The following is a 14,154-nucleotide window of genomic DNA, read 5'->3' as shown; positions in this document are numbered from 1 at the left end:
TGTTAGGGTTTGGTTAAATCTAACCGGCCATGGGTGGGTGTTTGGTGTTTCCACAGTTAAAGGTGGGACTTTTGAGAAAACGCTAAACCTTGGGTGGGAAAAAGTTGTTTGGCCATACAATAGCGGTGCATCTATTAAATTATACATAAGCACAAAACAAAAACGGAGAGGAAAAGATTAGAGCGGGTGAGGTAGAGAGATTTTTCTATCAATGGCAATAGAACAAACACTAATATCAACAAGAAACCTCTTCGTTTCTACTCCAAGAAACCATAATTCATGCGCTCTAATCCCCATCTCTAGACATTATTTTTCGAGTCCGCCCTTGCCTTCTCCCTCGAAATTTAGTTTGAAATGTTCGTTTGATTACAAAGACCATAACTACACTCAGGTGGCCTACCCAAAGCCGCAAGAGATTCCCTGGAGGAAGGAACTTACTAATACGGTGCAGCTAATCGGCGTGGTTGGGAACGCCGTCGAAATTAAGCACCTTCCCTCCGGTAAAGTCGTCGCCTGGACCCGTCTCGCTGTCAGAAAATCCGCCACTGACACTACCTGGTATGGTTCATAATGTTTTAAGTTTCTGATTAGTTGTAATGGTTGTGTTAACACTAATTGTGTTTGGATATTTTGTTGAAACGTGGAGGAATTTAGTAAAATTTGAACTTGAACGCATTATGTTAATTAATTGGAAGTTGCAATTATGTAGTAATTGTGGCATAAATTTGCAGTAATGCGGGAATTCTTTGTCGAATTGTGAGAATCTTTTTTACTTGTGCCAAATTTTGTGAAATGGGATTAAGTTTTGGTCTTGGTGGGATGGCTAAGTAACGAAGTATGAATCTTTACCTCTTTAAAAATGGATTAGATTTTTGGTTTTAATAGAGGAAGGAAAGATCTCCAGAAGTTTTTAACTCGCTTATCTTGATACTAAGAAGCTCATGAAGAAAGCTGGGAGAAAAGTAAGAGACTTGATACAAACAAACGGACCTTTGGATACTGAGCAGCGAGGATTCGTTCTAGGTTCTTTAAAAATTTGATAGTCTCAGTGTTCAAAAGTTGCAAGTTCAGTATTTTCTATATTCTCCCAATTATCCTATCGAAGTATGGTTTATTTTTCAAATCCAATTAAGTTTCTTGGACTTTTTATTTTATCATGGTGAAGGGCATTAGGGGGTTTACAATTGGTATTAGTGTCCTGTCCTCTGTTTACAATTACCTGTGAGTAAGAAACTGAGAGTTAACTATCACTTTTTCACCATCACTACTACTGCATGATCCGCTTTGCATATATAGCATCAGCTGTGATTTTCAAAGTCAGTATAATGCAATAAGCACAACCTTGGGATAACTGTAGAAGAAAAAGAGGGATTCAGTTTATGGAGGTTGAATGAGGAATGGCCAAGGAAATTTGGGAACTGCCTTACATCTTTGAGTACTGCATACATAGACTGAGCATAGTTTGATTTAGAGGCAGTTAAACACTCTAGCAATCCCAATCTCTCTCATGTTCTCTGATTGGATTATCATTTTTTTTTCCAATGATATAGCATTTGCAAATGTAAGTCATTTTATTATCTGTATATGTTAATTTGCTTCCTGCTCTCTAGAGATATCACAACAGCGATGTTTTATTTGATTTAATTTATTATTCTTTTCCAAAAGTGAAAATTCATGTTTTCTAGGATTAATTTGACATTCTGGGATGAGCTGGCACATGTTGCATCGCAGCATGTACAGAAAGGCAACCAAATATATATCTCTGGTCGGCTGGTTTCAGATATGGTTGATAGTGATGAAGGAAAACAGAACACCTACTATAAGGTTTTGTAATTCATAACACAAAAGTATATCATCTTCTTTTTTAACATTAATTGCTTTTCAGAACAAATGATAATTATTCAGATCTTTTGCAGGTTGTTGTACAACAACTGAATTTTATTGAGAGGAGCTCCCCGTCAGTGGCGTTATATGATCATGAATCTAATTTCATGACAGCAGGCAAGTTCTGCCACTACTAAACATTGTTTTGAGTAGATCTGGATTGTGTAGTCATTTCAGTTTCCTTGCAGGTAAAAGGCTTGGCAATAATTTTGGAAGTAACATGGGTTCTATTGAAGAGCTATGGCAAGCGTTTTTTGCTAATCCAGTGGATTGGTATGATAATAGGAAGAACAAGGTACTCTTTCAGCTTCTTTTTGAACTGGAATCATGTTTTTGTACTGATTAGTTTCTGTTTAAGTATGGCCTCTGCTATTGAGCTTTAACTAAGGTGGTAACAATTGGGTTTGTGTTGAGGTAAAATTAAAGTGGGTCTATCGATCAAAAGGTATGATGTTTCATGATTCTTGGGTACAACGTTTTGCATTCTATTAGACTTGGTGCATAATACACCATGTGCCTAAAGTGAAAAATGAATAAACTAAACTGTACTCGCTGCATTGCTCATGTTTCTAACGGCCTTAAAGTTCAAATTCATCTTTCCAAGAGCCAATTCTTCTTGTAAGTTTTTAGTTTAATAGACTGCTTTGGAATTAATGCAACAATGAATATTTTTCTCAGAGTAAAAAATGAAAGTAAATTTGGATATAAGTGTTCTGTATTTTAAAGTTTTAACGAGCAACATATGCATACTTGGAAATTGAAATTGCTTTTATAAGATTCAATCTTTTCTTTATCTTTTTTATGAAAGTAAAATTTCCTTTTGACGATTTATAGAGAAATCCCAAGTATCCAGATTTCAAACACAAAGATACTGGAGAAGCTTTATGGGTAGAAGGCAGGTACAACCCACCCTGGGTGAAGTCTCAGCTTGCAATACTAGACACCAGAATGGGCACTCTTCATGATGATGATTCTAGGACGCATGCAAAATTTATGGCTGCCGACGATGTCATACCTTTTTGATAGTTTATTATCTTGATTACCCAACATCATTACCATTTCAGCAAGTAATTTTGAGCTTCGTACTCAAGTTTTCGCTCAATGTTATTTTCCGTTTGTCTCAATACTGGCTTGCCTTACATAGATTGTAGGTGCATCGTTTTCTATCAGTGTGATGTGTTTATTTGAGCTTTTGAACCTTTGTTGGCATAATTCTTTTATTTTTTCGCTAGTGCCCTTTTCACTACCTTTCTTATTCTTATTTTCATAGTTTCATTTGGGTACGGTTATCATTGACAAAAAATGATGAGAGATAAATGAATGTCTCTGTTTCAGTGTTTATCTTTAGTGAAATAGCTGTGAGTGCCTCGTCAATGTTTATGGGCTATCTAATACAGAAAAGGCCTGAGGACTATTTTTCATACAAGTTTTAGTTTAATCTTAAAAGTATACTTATGATATATAAAAAACTCAAACACTTATTCATAAGTTAGTTGTTGTTAAAATTTTTCAGTTAAAAATAAAGATAAATTTGTTATTTTACTTTTGAATCCTAAAATGTTAAAAATTTATATTATTTTTTTCTTATAGTCTAAAAAATTAACCATTTTCTTTTATGAATAAACTTTAAAAATTTCACTTTTTTTTTCATTTTTAGGTTTTATTTTTGGTGGTTTAAGGAATCCAGTCATCAATTAGGAAGAAACAATGATCTTTTTTGATAAAGAATAATTCTTTGTCATTTAAATCGAGAAGGAATGATGAAGGACAATGTTTTGTTATTTAGACTATTTGATGAAGGGCATCAAAGTTTTGTCCTTCGTTGTTTGGACATGTTGGCTATTCGTTGGAATGGTGATGGTCAGAAAAGGGAAACAAATCCTAAGGATAAAATTTTAAATTTTCAAACTTTGAAATTAGGGTGAAATGTTAGTTTTTAAAACTTAAGGGAAAATATTATTAACTTTCAAAATTTTAGAATTTAGTAATAAAATGATTATGTTATTCATACTTTTTTAACTGAAAGTTTTAACAACAGTTACCTGAGTTTTTTTATTTATTATGAATGTACTTTTAAAATTTGGGTGGGAAATAGTACTTTGGCCTATAAAAAAAAGCTATTGCTGTGGGTGCAAAACTTTGGGGTGAACAAAGTTGGAATGGTCTATCACCACACCAATAGATATAAAGTAAAAGAAAGTGAGAGAAAGAATGGGATTGTAACCTCAATATTCAAGTACAATATTGCTTCTGTATATCCATTATCCATAATAAATTGACTAAGATCAACTGGGGGCGTTCACTGCTTCGAGAAATCTTTGTTGTTATGCCAAAATTCGTACACCAACCAGGAGGAGCATGACTAATCCTTGCATAAAATCATAAGGACAATTAATTAGGATAATGGGTGTAAGTAATGGTGATGAGTGCATAGCTCTATGAGTGAGTGATGGAGATAAGATTTTTTTTTTAAAATTTTGGAGCCTGTACCATAATTGCATAATTTGTGTCTCTAAGAGAAATTTTGCCAAAGATTATGATTATAAAAGAGCTGTCCTTACCTTTATACAATCCTATATATTTATATGACAGAGAGATAGAGTTACATGTAAATAAGCTGCATTGATTACTTTCATAATACAATGATGAATTTAAAATTTTATTTATATTCTAAATCTATATAAATAAGAAAATTACATTATTTCAATTTGGTAGGAAGTGATAGTTTTTGTATGCATACACGAGATGGAATATAGAGAAGTGATCTCATAAATATTGAGTATTAATAGATTGTATTATTCCTGTAATGTTTCCCCTTTATACAATGGATAAATAATATTTATTAAAATAATATTATATACATAATTTTGTATATAAATAATAATATATTATTATATAATTAAATAATTTTAAATTAAATATAAAATAATTCTCAATTATTATTTATATTATTATTAATCTTTCCGTATAAGAGAATATAGATACATGGAGAGAATTTGAGATCCGTGTCTCCCCCAGCTGTGCTTTTTTAGATGTGTAAACATAAAATATAACAAGAGAGTGAAGAAAAAAAAAGCCCGATTAAAAAAACAATAACATGTTTACCTCTACTCATGTCCTTAGATTAAATATAACTCCACACAAAATTGGTTCATGCAATATTTGAAACAAACTGAATACTTATCCATCTTTTTTACAGTTTGAATCTCAGGTATACATACATCTATATATAATAATAATAAAGTTTTTTTAATTTTATTTTCTTATCATTTTTCATTTATGCTATACTGAATCATCGATGAACTAGGCTAAGAAAAAGCCAGAGGAAAAAATATCTTGATAGATCTTCCAATGTTATGTCTAGGTGTACGTGTTTTTTACTGTTACAATATCTCTCAGAAAGATCACCAGAACTGCTTCAGAACCAACAATGGATTTTCTCTGACTCTAACTCGTCTTCTTTTGCTTCAATATAAGCAGTGCGACGACGTAGTTTAAGTACTCCATCAGTTTCATGCACAGCCAAGGCCTCTGGCTTGTGATCCTTTCATGATTCGCAGCCTCTTGCAGGAATTGATGAACATACTGAAATAATATAAATCAAAATACAAACATGAGCTTGCTGAAATAAATAAATAAATTTAACTAACTAATAGGGTATACAATTTAGGAGATAAATTAAACGTTAGTGAAAAAGAACTTACTTCCATGGAACATCTCCAACAAGCATCCAATCGCCATCTTTATCTTCATAGGTTGGGGCATACTCAGATCCATTGTAGCCTTCCCTCTCTGAATATTCACCTGGTAAATTTAAAACCAAAAACATCAGAACCCACGTAATATTACATATAAATTCCAACCATGCGTCGAGTTTGATGGATTCTTCACTTACCAATGGTTAACTTGAACATATTTTCTAAAGCTTTAAGGAGATCCGAGTAGCCCTTGTAAATTTTAAGATCAATCTTCCTCAAATAAGGAGCTCCATCCATGCTCACTTTCACGTAAATTCCGACACCATCGCTCTCGTTTTGTTGTGACTGTAACGTGTTCTTCATGTAAGATCGAATCGGAGGCCAACCCACCACTTGTGCCCTGCCATCTCAGATAACGATTGAGTCAACACAAGAAATAAAATCTGTTAAATGCTCACTTTTTGTGAATATATATCACTTACTTTGCCGGAGGACCGCTCTCCCGTTCATCATTTTCACCATTAGAAACACTAGAATCGGTCTTTGACTCCTGGGAAATCTCCGGTGAAGCTCTCTTGTTGTTCTTAATATATATTTTCTCAGGCTCATCGCTTCCCGGCAATCCTAATCTCAGCTCAGTTGCCTTGAGATTTATTTCATCACTCTCATAATTCACCAATCGCTCCATTTTAAAATTCCAACAGTACTTCCTTGTTCAAAACAACTTGCGAATAATCCAAAGAATAAGAAGATGAATACGCAACGAGTTCTTTTTTCGTCTTCAAATCAATTATATTTCAAGTTGCACAAGTTTCCAAAATTGATCAGAAAGATGTGATGCCGCGAGAATTTTTATAGGGTTGATGAGGAAGAGACAATATCTAGGTGACAGTCTCTTCGTGCATGAACTCGATTGACCCAAAAAGGAACCCCACATGCGCACTTCCATACGCGCTCCAACTAGGCAATGACTCGGAGGATTTCAAATTTTCAAGCGAAAAGCGGAGAAAGCGGAGAAATAGCGCGTGGGTGAATCATTTGGATGATAGGACAGAAACGGAAATCGGTGCCTGTCAATTTAGAAACACCGTGTTGTTTGGTGCTGTGTGAGGGGGGGACAAAGGAGGGACAAGCGGAACTGGTGGTATTGAAGACTGTGGACCAGGAATGGAGGGCTGAGATTAGGGGATTGGCAGGTTGGGTTTGAGAGTGAATTATGGAGCGTTGGATTAGGGAGTTCAATCAGGACAACCATGTGAGTCACGGGTCCCACGTAGATGTCGTTGATTGGCATGGCATGGCCATGTGGATTGAGTTTTGTTGTGAAATTGATTGGCTTATGGATTGTGCATGACATGTGGAATGTCATGTGCATTTGGTCTGCTCATGCTACAATTTTTTTTTAAAATAAATTCATTTCAATATAAAAAAATAACACAAATAATATAAATAATTTTATGTATTATATATTATTTATAAACCTATTACGATTTAGTTCATTTATCTTTTTATGTTGGTTTGGTTTTTAATTAATAAAAATTATTTTGATAATTTTATTTAATTTATCAATAAATTATAACAATATTATATTACTAATATTAATATGATAGATAATATAATTAATAATCTAATTACAATATTTATTTTAGATATTAAAATATTATCAATATAACATTGATTTTTTTGTAATTATATTTTTATTTATTAATTTTTTAAGATAAAAATAACTGTATTTTTAATTAATATAGCAAATAATATAAAAAAATATTTTAGAATAATTATAGTTAATAATATTTAAATAAAATAATTTACTAGTATTTCTTAATTCTTAGCATTTGAAAAGCCACAACCTTGATTTACTGGATCAAAACATAATATTCAAATCTCGTATTGTATATTGAAGATCTAATTTTTTGAATCGTATACTATATTGGACTGTAGGATATATTAAACATTAAAATATTAAAAAATTATAATATATATGTTATCATTTTAAAAATTATCATAAATACTTTTGAAAATTAAAAAATTTTTATATACATTTTTATTATATTATTATTTTAAAAAAAATATGTATCAATTTATATCAATAATATATATTATAATATAAAATATATATTATATCATACATAATATATATTATATTATATTAATTTGTTATATCTTAAAAATATATATTATTTTTTTAATCTATTACATGTAACATATAATAGGGTATTAGTAACCACCGACCAAAGTCTCAAAGTGATTCAGTCTCTCTTTTTTTCTTAAACGAAAATTTTATCTTGTAATTATATTGTTTCATACCCAGCAGAATAAGTTGACCATCATAAAAGATTAAACGATAATGTTTGTTCAAATGGGAATATTTGATATCTGCACGCATTGTGTTCCTCCTACTGAACTTGATGTTAAATTGACAGTTCCCAATGAAAGACGTGAAATCTAACATTTGATTTATGAGAAAATATTTGGTTCGTTGAATTTTTATAATATGAACATGATGATGGTTGAGCGATCTGGATAACAAAATTGTGGTAGAATTTAATGCTGATTATCGTATTATTTCAGACTCAATCTTTTGAACAATAGAATGCGTGACAAATAATTTCAACTTCTATTTATTAAAAAACGATGCAATCTTTATTATTATTATATATTAAAATTTTAATTTTTTATATCAAATAATAAAAAAATTTTAATTGTTATATCATGATTTTAAAAAATATCATAAATATCATAAAAATTATATATAGATATTTTTATTATATCATTATTTTTAAAAAAATATATTAATTTTTATTAATAATATTATTTTATTATATAATATATTATATTAATTTAATATATCTTATATATTATGTATTATATAAAGTAAGATATGGATACCTATAGACAAAACACTAGTGTCCTATGACTGTTACTCCTTTGAATTTACTCAACGAATCTGTGCCTTTAATTCTTATCCAATGGCTGTGAAGGTCTTATCAGCCCACTGCTAGTGCCAAGCGTGTTGAACAGAAGGTTCTGGCTAATGGTTGGCTATATAGACAGCTCTTTCAGATTGTGACTCGTCATGGCCACCAATTCAGAAGAATATAAATTGGCGACGACTTTTCTCAATGCCATATTCTTCAGAATTAATGTAATATAATGTTCGATTGTATCTTCCAAACTAAACAATTCAAAGGCTTTAAAATCATTTACCGATTATTTGTATGGTTTATGGTTTACGAATTAAGGTTTAAGGTTAAAAATAAATAAAATGTGGCATGAAAATTGTGTCAGATGAATTCCAAAAGGAACTAAAACATGTAACGGGCAATATGCAATTAACGTCTAGCTACATACAAGAATTCTTTAATTAATTAAGCAACAAACAAGCACATTGACAAATTTTTTAAAAAAAAAAAAAAAAAAAGACAAAAGGGTAACCAGTTTTTTTTTAAGAAGTGGCTATGTTACGAGAAACCTTAACACAAGTGAAAAAAAAAGAAGATGAACAATCGACAAATTTAGATGTCACAGTGCGTACAAAACTGCAGCGTATTAATTCATTCTTTATTAATTCTGTGAACACAACTCGATTCGATCGATCGATCACTTATCTTTAGAGGACCACAGGGAAATTAAAAGGGACCACCAAGTTTTTCTTCCCAAACTACCTTGGCTCTTTGGCATTCATCTTCTTTAGTGTTTTATATTTGGCCAAAAGATTTATTTCCCCTAAGGTTTATTGAATCTTCAAACCGATATATGATAAAAATTGAAAATTTAAACGCTTTTTATAGAATATTAAAATTAACAAAATTAATTAGTTTTAGAAGTAAAATCGTTATTTAACTAATAATATATTAAAAATAATAAAATTTTACCTTATTTACCTCTTTGATTTAAAAAATTAACAATTTTTTCTCGAAATTAAACTTTAAAAAGTTATATTTTCACCCCCTAAGGTTCAATTTTTTAGGGATAATTTTTTGTCGAACAATCAACTTCTCTGACACTCTCTTTCCCTTTCGGTGACGTCTTTTCCTCTCTGGTTGCTTCTGATGCTTGTCTCTAGTATGAATTTGTCTTTGACAAAGACGAATCATCTTGTTAATCGATAAAAATGTTTTGTCATCTGCATTTTTGTTGATAATATCATCATCTTTGACAAAAACGTATTGTCTTTATTGGAGACGAATTCACATTAGAAACAAGTGTCAAAAGCAGTCAGAGAGAGAAAGAGAGCGTCAAAGAAGCCAACTATTTATTAAAAAATTATTTCTGAAAAATTAAAACTCTAAAAAAGAAAGATAACTTTTTAAAAGATAAAATAAAATTTTATTATTTTTAATATATTATTATTTAAATAATTATTTTATCTTAAAAAATTAATTAATTTTATTAATTTTAACTGTTGATGGGCTTAAAATTTCCTACAGACATCTACCCCTGGGGATTCAGTCTTATGGCCTTTTATATCACTCATAGTCCACAACAACCGACTGTATAATAATTATAAATTAAAAAGAAGTTGATGAAAAGAATTATATAGCTTTCAAATATAAATGATGAAGGCTGAATAAGGGACAAGATTGGAAGGCAGGTCTCCCCACAATAAATGGTGGATTGACTGAAGTGAACGGATCATAGGAGGGAGAAGAATCAATAAATCAAATCAAGTAATATTAACACACGTGTGACGCGTTAATTGCCGATGGTGATCGATGTGGGACTCCACCCACACGTGATAAGAAAGCTCCAATTTTGGAATTTTAGTTCGTTGAAAAAAATACCCTATTCCCCACCATCACTTCCTCCTTGTCTAATTCATTGTATGTTCATCGATCTTTCATTTTAGCCATGGGGCTCTGATTAATTGCTTTGCCTCCCATGTCCGCAGTAATTCATCTCATCTTTAATGTGATGATTTAATTTCGAAAAAAAAAATTCACCTTTAACGTAAAAAATATATTTTTAATATATGTAAAGTCAAAGATGAATTTATAAAATATTAAATAAAATAATACAATCATTTTTTTTTTAATATTATAACTAGGTGATGAATCGAATCGAACAAACTCTTTAACTCTCAAATTGGCCTATCTTGTTCAAATCACCATTCAAGTGGTCCAAAATTGTAAATGACTTAATGTAATTAAACACCATGTAAAGAAAAAAGGTAACAAATAATTTAATACTGCGAAGTATGCCATTATGGCCTTTATTTTATGAGGTGAGGCTCAAAATACTTGCGTATAGGTATAAGTGTTGTGTTTCGGCCACTTTCTAAAGTGTGAACCATCAGTGGCCCATTTTGATCCGTAAAAGTGAGACAAGATAGCCCATTTTACTCGTCGTTGTGACTCTTCTAATTGAATGCCCTTTTAATCCCTCTCTCTTTGGTAATTAAAACCTTTACCAACCAAAAACTTAAGGTTGGATTCGAGCCACTTATTTAAATTCAAGTTCAATCTTAACTCAAATAAATTTGAAACGAGCTTAGCTTAAGGAGTTCGAGTTCAAGTCTGAGAGTTCAATATTTTCGATAAAGCTCGCGAACCTTAAAAATTCGATATAAATCAACTAAAACGATATTTTTTTAATCAATGCATATCAAAACAATATCATTTGAATATTAAGCTAAGTTCAAAATTCAAACTCGAACTGAGTTCAAACTTAGTTTTTTTCAAATGAGTAAAACTCACCTTTGAAATAAACTAGAACTGGTTTTTTTGGACCCTCAATCGATTGTAAAATGACTTCTCTTAATATTCAATATTACCCTCCTTTTGTTTAATTCAGATGTTAAAACTTAACCATAAAAGGGTAGTATTGTTAATCCACCTCACATTTATAACATTACGAAGATAAAAACCTATTTCAACATTATGAATTCACAAGATTACTTTTTTCGATAAAGTTTTGACACCTGAATTTGAAAATGAGACTATGTTAGGTGTTCTCAAAATTAAGGGGGAAAATTGGCCTTTTAGGATAGATTGGAGGTGAAGATTGTAAGATTAATTATGGTGCACAAGATATTCAAAATACATTTATCAAATATAAATTTATTTATTTATTTGATAGAATAATTATTGATTTAATAAGATATTTATTATGACTGTGGTTAACCCTAATATGGACTGTTTTAACCCAAACAAATTCTAATTAAAATAAAAAAAGTCTAATGTGTGTTTATATATATATATATATATATATATATATATATATATATATATATATATAAGAGAATAAAATAATATTATATTTTTCATAATTAAAAAAAAAAAAATTAAGCAAGAGGAACCATATGTGAAAAATACAAATTTTTAAAATTAAAGGAAATAATGATTTTATGGTTAATAGTTTCCGCATAAATATAAGACCAAATGTTTATTTTCTACCGAAACTTTGATGAAACAACATTCTCTTATTCGATAAGTTTGAAAAATACATTTTTCTACCCATATGTCAAAGTTAAGAATTAGTTTTGATAGTTAAAGGTATTTTCATTACTTTGTATGATAAATTATGTTTAATATCATTTACCCTCTAATAATATAAGCAAATTATTTTTCATCCTAACAATTTTATAATTTTTTCCTTTTTCCTCTCTATCTTCTCCTTTTCTCCTTTCTTGGCTATCAGAAAATAATCCACACCCCTCATTTGTTTCCACCATCAATTCAAAACACAACCACCTCATCAAAAAATTTCTTCAACCCACAAATATTAGCAAACATAAAATAAGTCTAAACATGTAATTAAAGAATTATCTCCACCCCCACACCCCTTTCATCTCCACCACTATTTCAAAGCAAACTACCCACACCCCTCCTTCGTCTCCACCTCTAATTCAATGCAAAACCATTGTCATAACACAATTTCTCAAACCCACAGGTGAAAAAATAACCCCACACCCCCCAAAAAAAGTAATAACAACATGTATGGGTTATGGATTTTGTGCACTCATGTCTGAGAGCGTTGATATGCTTATAGTCGGTTGAGAGTGTTGTTCGTGCAACAACCCTCTTCAAATGTATGCCTTCTGAAGAGAATACAAATCCAAAAAGGAATGTCAACTTAAATTTTCTTAAAACCATGCCAACTTAACCATCAATGCAGCAAAAATAAAAAACATTTATAATAAATGAGTATAAAACAATTGTAACACTCATAAATACATCTTAAAGGTAAAATAATTTTTTTACATGTTTTGATAGTTATGATTGATTGTGGCAAAACTTAAGGTCTAAAATAAATATATTTACTAAATTTGTAAGCTAATGAACAATCATAAATGAAGGGTGCACGCATGTTTATCTGATAACACATCAATCAAACTGATAGTATGTCATGTTGGATTATTTAAAAAGAATACACGATCATGCTTCATACATGCAAGGATGCGAAAGAGATTTAAAAAAGGCACATTATCGTATAATATTTCAAACATTTTTATCCCTCTCATTCATAAATGGAGAGAGATTTGTGATAACTAAAGAAAGAAAACTGGTGATAGACAAGTTTCCTAACAAAGAAAAAGATATAATAGTAATATTGAATTACAATAATAATAATGAGTCGTATTATATGTATAATTTTTATGTATAATTTTATATATAAATAATGACGTGTCATCGTGTGATTAGATAATTGAAAATAAAGATAAAACAATATCAAATAATATAATAATATATTATTATTTATATACAAACATTTGTTCATAGTATTATTGTATTTATTAATATTTTTAACCTTATTCTTTTCATTTTAGCCTTATTGAGTCCATTTGACTTATAATTATTTAATATAACCACCGCCCACTTACTAAAACAATATTATAAACATCTCTCCGATCATTTAATCATTGAATTATAATTCTAATATTCGCACAATTACAGATTAAAAATTAATCATTTGCTTCTAATCATCTTTTTTTTTTTTTTTGTATTTTAATAATATTATTACGATGGGTCATTATGTAATATGCTAAGAGACCAACTTCTGATTCCTTTTTGGGCAACCAAGTCTCAACAAGTAATCTTACTACTCAAAACTCTAAATCTTGAATCCCGATAAAGATCTTTTATATAACTTAATATACTAAATATATAAATATAAATTTAATTATAGATAAATAATTATATAGTTTAAAAAAAAAAAAAAAAAGGAAGGGTGGGTGGGGTGGGGTGGGGTGCACTGCAGCGGCGCACATGGGATAGGGTTAGAGAAAAAGGAGACAAAGGCAGGAGCCTCCATCTTCACATGCCCACTTCTGTGAATCTCATCACATGCTTTCTCTTACACTGGGCTCCCACTTTCTTTTTTTCTTATTTATTTTTCATTTAAGTTTCTCCATCATCATCCTCATCAGCTAGCTCCTACACTTGTATGCATGCAAAATTTAAACCCAACACACCACCTCATCGTTTCCCCATGCATTAGTATTATTGTTATCATTTCCTTTTAAGTTCATTGTGATGTTTCTTCTTTTATGCACACAATTCTTTCTGGAATAAAAGCCATGGGAAAGTTGCAGTATGCAGTATAATAAAGCTTCCAAATTCTGTAATTAGTG

At 30.4% G+C, this 14,154-nt stretch overlaps 2 protein-coding genes across 2 annotated transcripts; one reads left to right on the top strand and one right to left on the bottom strand.

The window, feature by feature from the left end:
- Positions 1–139: 139 nt before the first annotated feature.
- Positions 140–3,130, top strand: LOC123210100 (protein OSB2, chloroplastic-like). The gene is made up of 5 exons (XM_044628297.1): positions 140–558; positions 1,686–1,824; positions 1,917–2,001; positions 2,073–2,179; positions 2,719–3,130. The coding sequence occupies exons 1-5, from the start codon at positions 212–214 to the stop codon at positions 2,905–2,907; spliced, it is 867 nt and encodes a 288-aa protein (XP_044484232.1). The 5' UTR covers positions 140–211; the 3' UTR covers positions 2,908–3,130.
- Positions 3,131–4,965: 1,835 nt separating this feature from the next.
- On the bottom strand, positions 4,966–6,416 carry LOC123210495 (auxin-induced protein 22D-like). The gene is made up of 4 exons (XM_044628884.1): positions 6,065–6,416; positions 5,780–5,982; positions 5,589–5,688; positions 4,966–5,469 (listed from the first exon to the last, which is right to left on the bottom strand). Exons 1-4 carry the CDS (start codon positions 6,268–6,270, stop codon positions 5,397–5,399), a joined length of 582 nt encoding a protein of 193 aa, XP_044484819.1. The 5' UTR covers positions 6,271–6,416; the 3' UTR covers positions 4,966–5,396.
- Positions 6,417–14,154: the final 7,738 nt, after the last annotated feature.

The sequence above is a fragment of the Mangifera indica genome, chromosome 3 (genome assembly GCF_011075055.1).
Source record: "Mangifera indica cultivar Alphonso chromosome 3, CATAS_Mindica_2.1, whole genome shotgun sequence".
Taxonomy (NCBI): domain Eukaryota; kingdom Viridiplantae; phylum Streptophyta; class Magnoliopsida; order Sapindales; family Anacardiaceae; genus Mangifera; species Mangifera indica.
Note: the sequence above shows the minus strand (reverse complement) of the source record. Positions and strands in the feature narration are given on the sequence as shown.

Bases quoted from the DNA above. Each gene is read 5' to 3' on its own strand.
- LOC123210100 (XM_044628297.1), top strand. From the start codon at position 212: ATGGCAATAGAACAAACACTAATATCAACAAGAAACCTCTTCGTTTCT. The intron at 1,825-1,916 runs GTTTTGTAATTC...GATCTTTTGCAG, and splicing joins AACAGAACACCTACTATAAG to GTTGTTGTACAACAACTGAA. The intron at 2,180-2,718 runs GTACTCTTTCAG...GACGATTTATAG, and splicing joins ATGATAATAGGAAGAACAAG to AGAAATCCCAAGTATCCAGA.
- LOC123210495 (XM_044628884.1), bottom strand. From the start codon at position 6,270: ATGGAGCGATTGGTGAATTATGAGAGTGATGAAATAAATCTCAAGGCA. The intron at 5,983-6,064 runs GTAAGTGATATA...CTGAGATGGCAG, and splicing joins GAGAGCGGTCCTCCGGCAAA to GGCACAAGTGGTGGGTTGGC. The intron at 5,689-5,779 runs GTAAGTGAAGAA...TAAATTTACCAG, and splicing joins TATGTTCAAGTTAACCATTG to GTGAATATTCAGAGAGGGAA.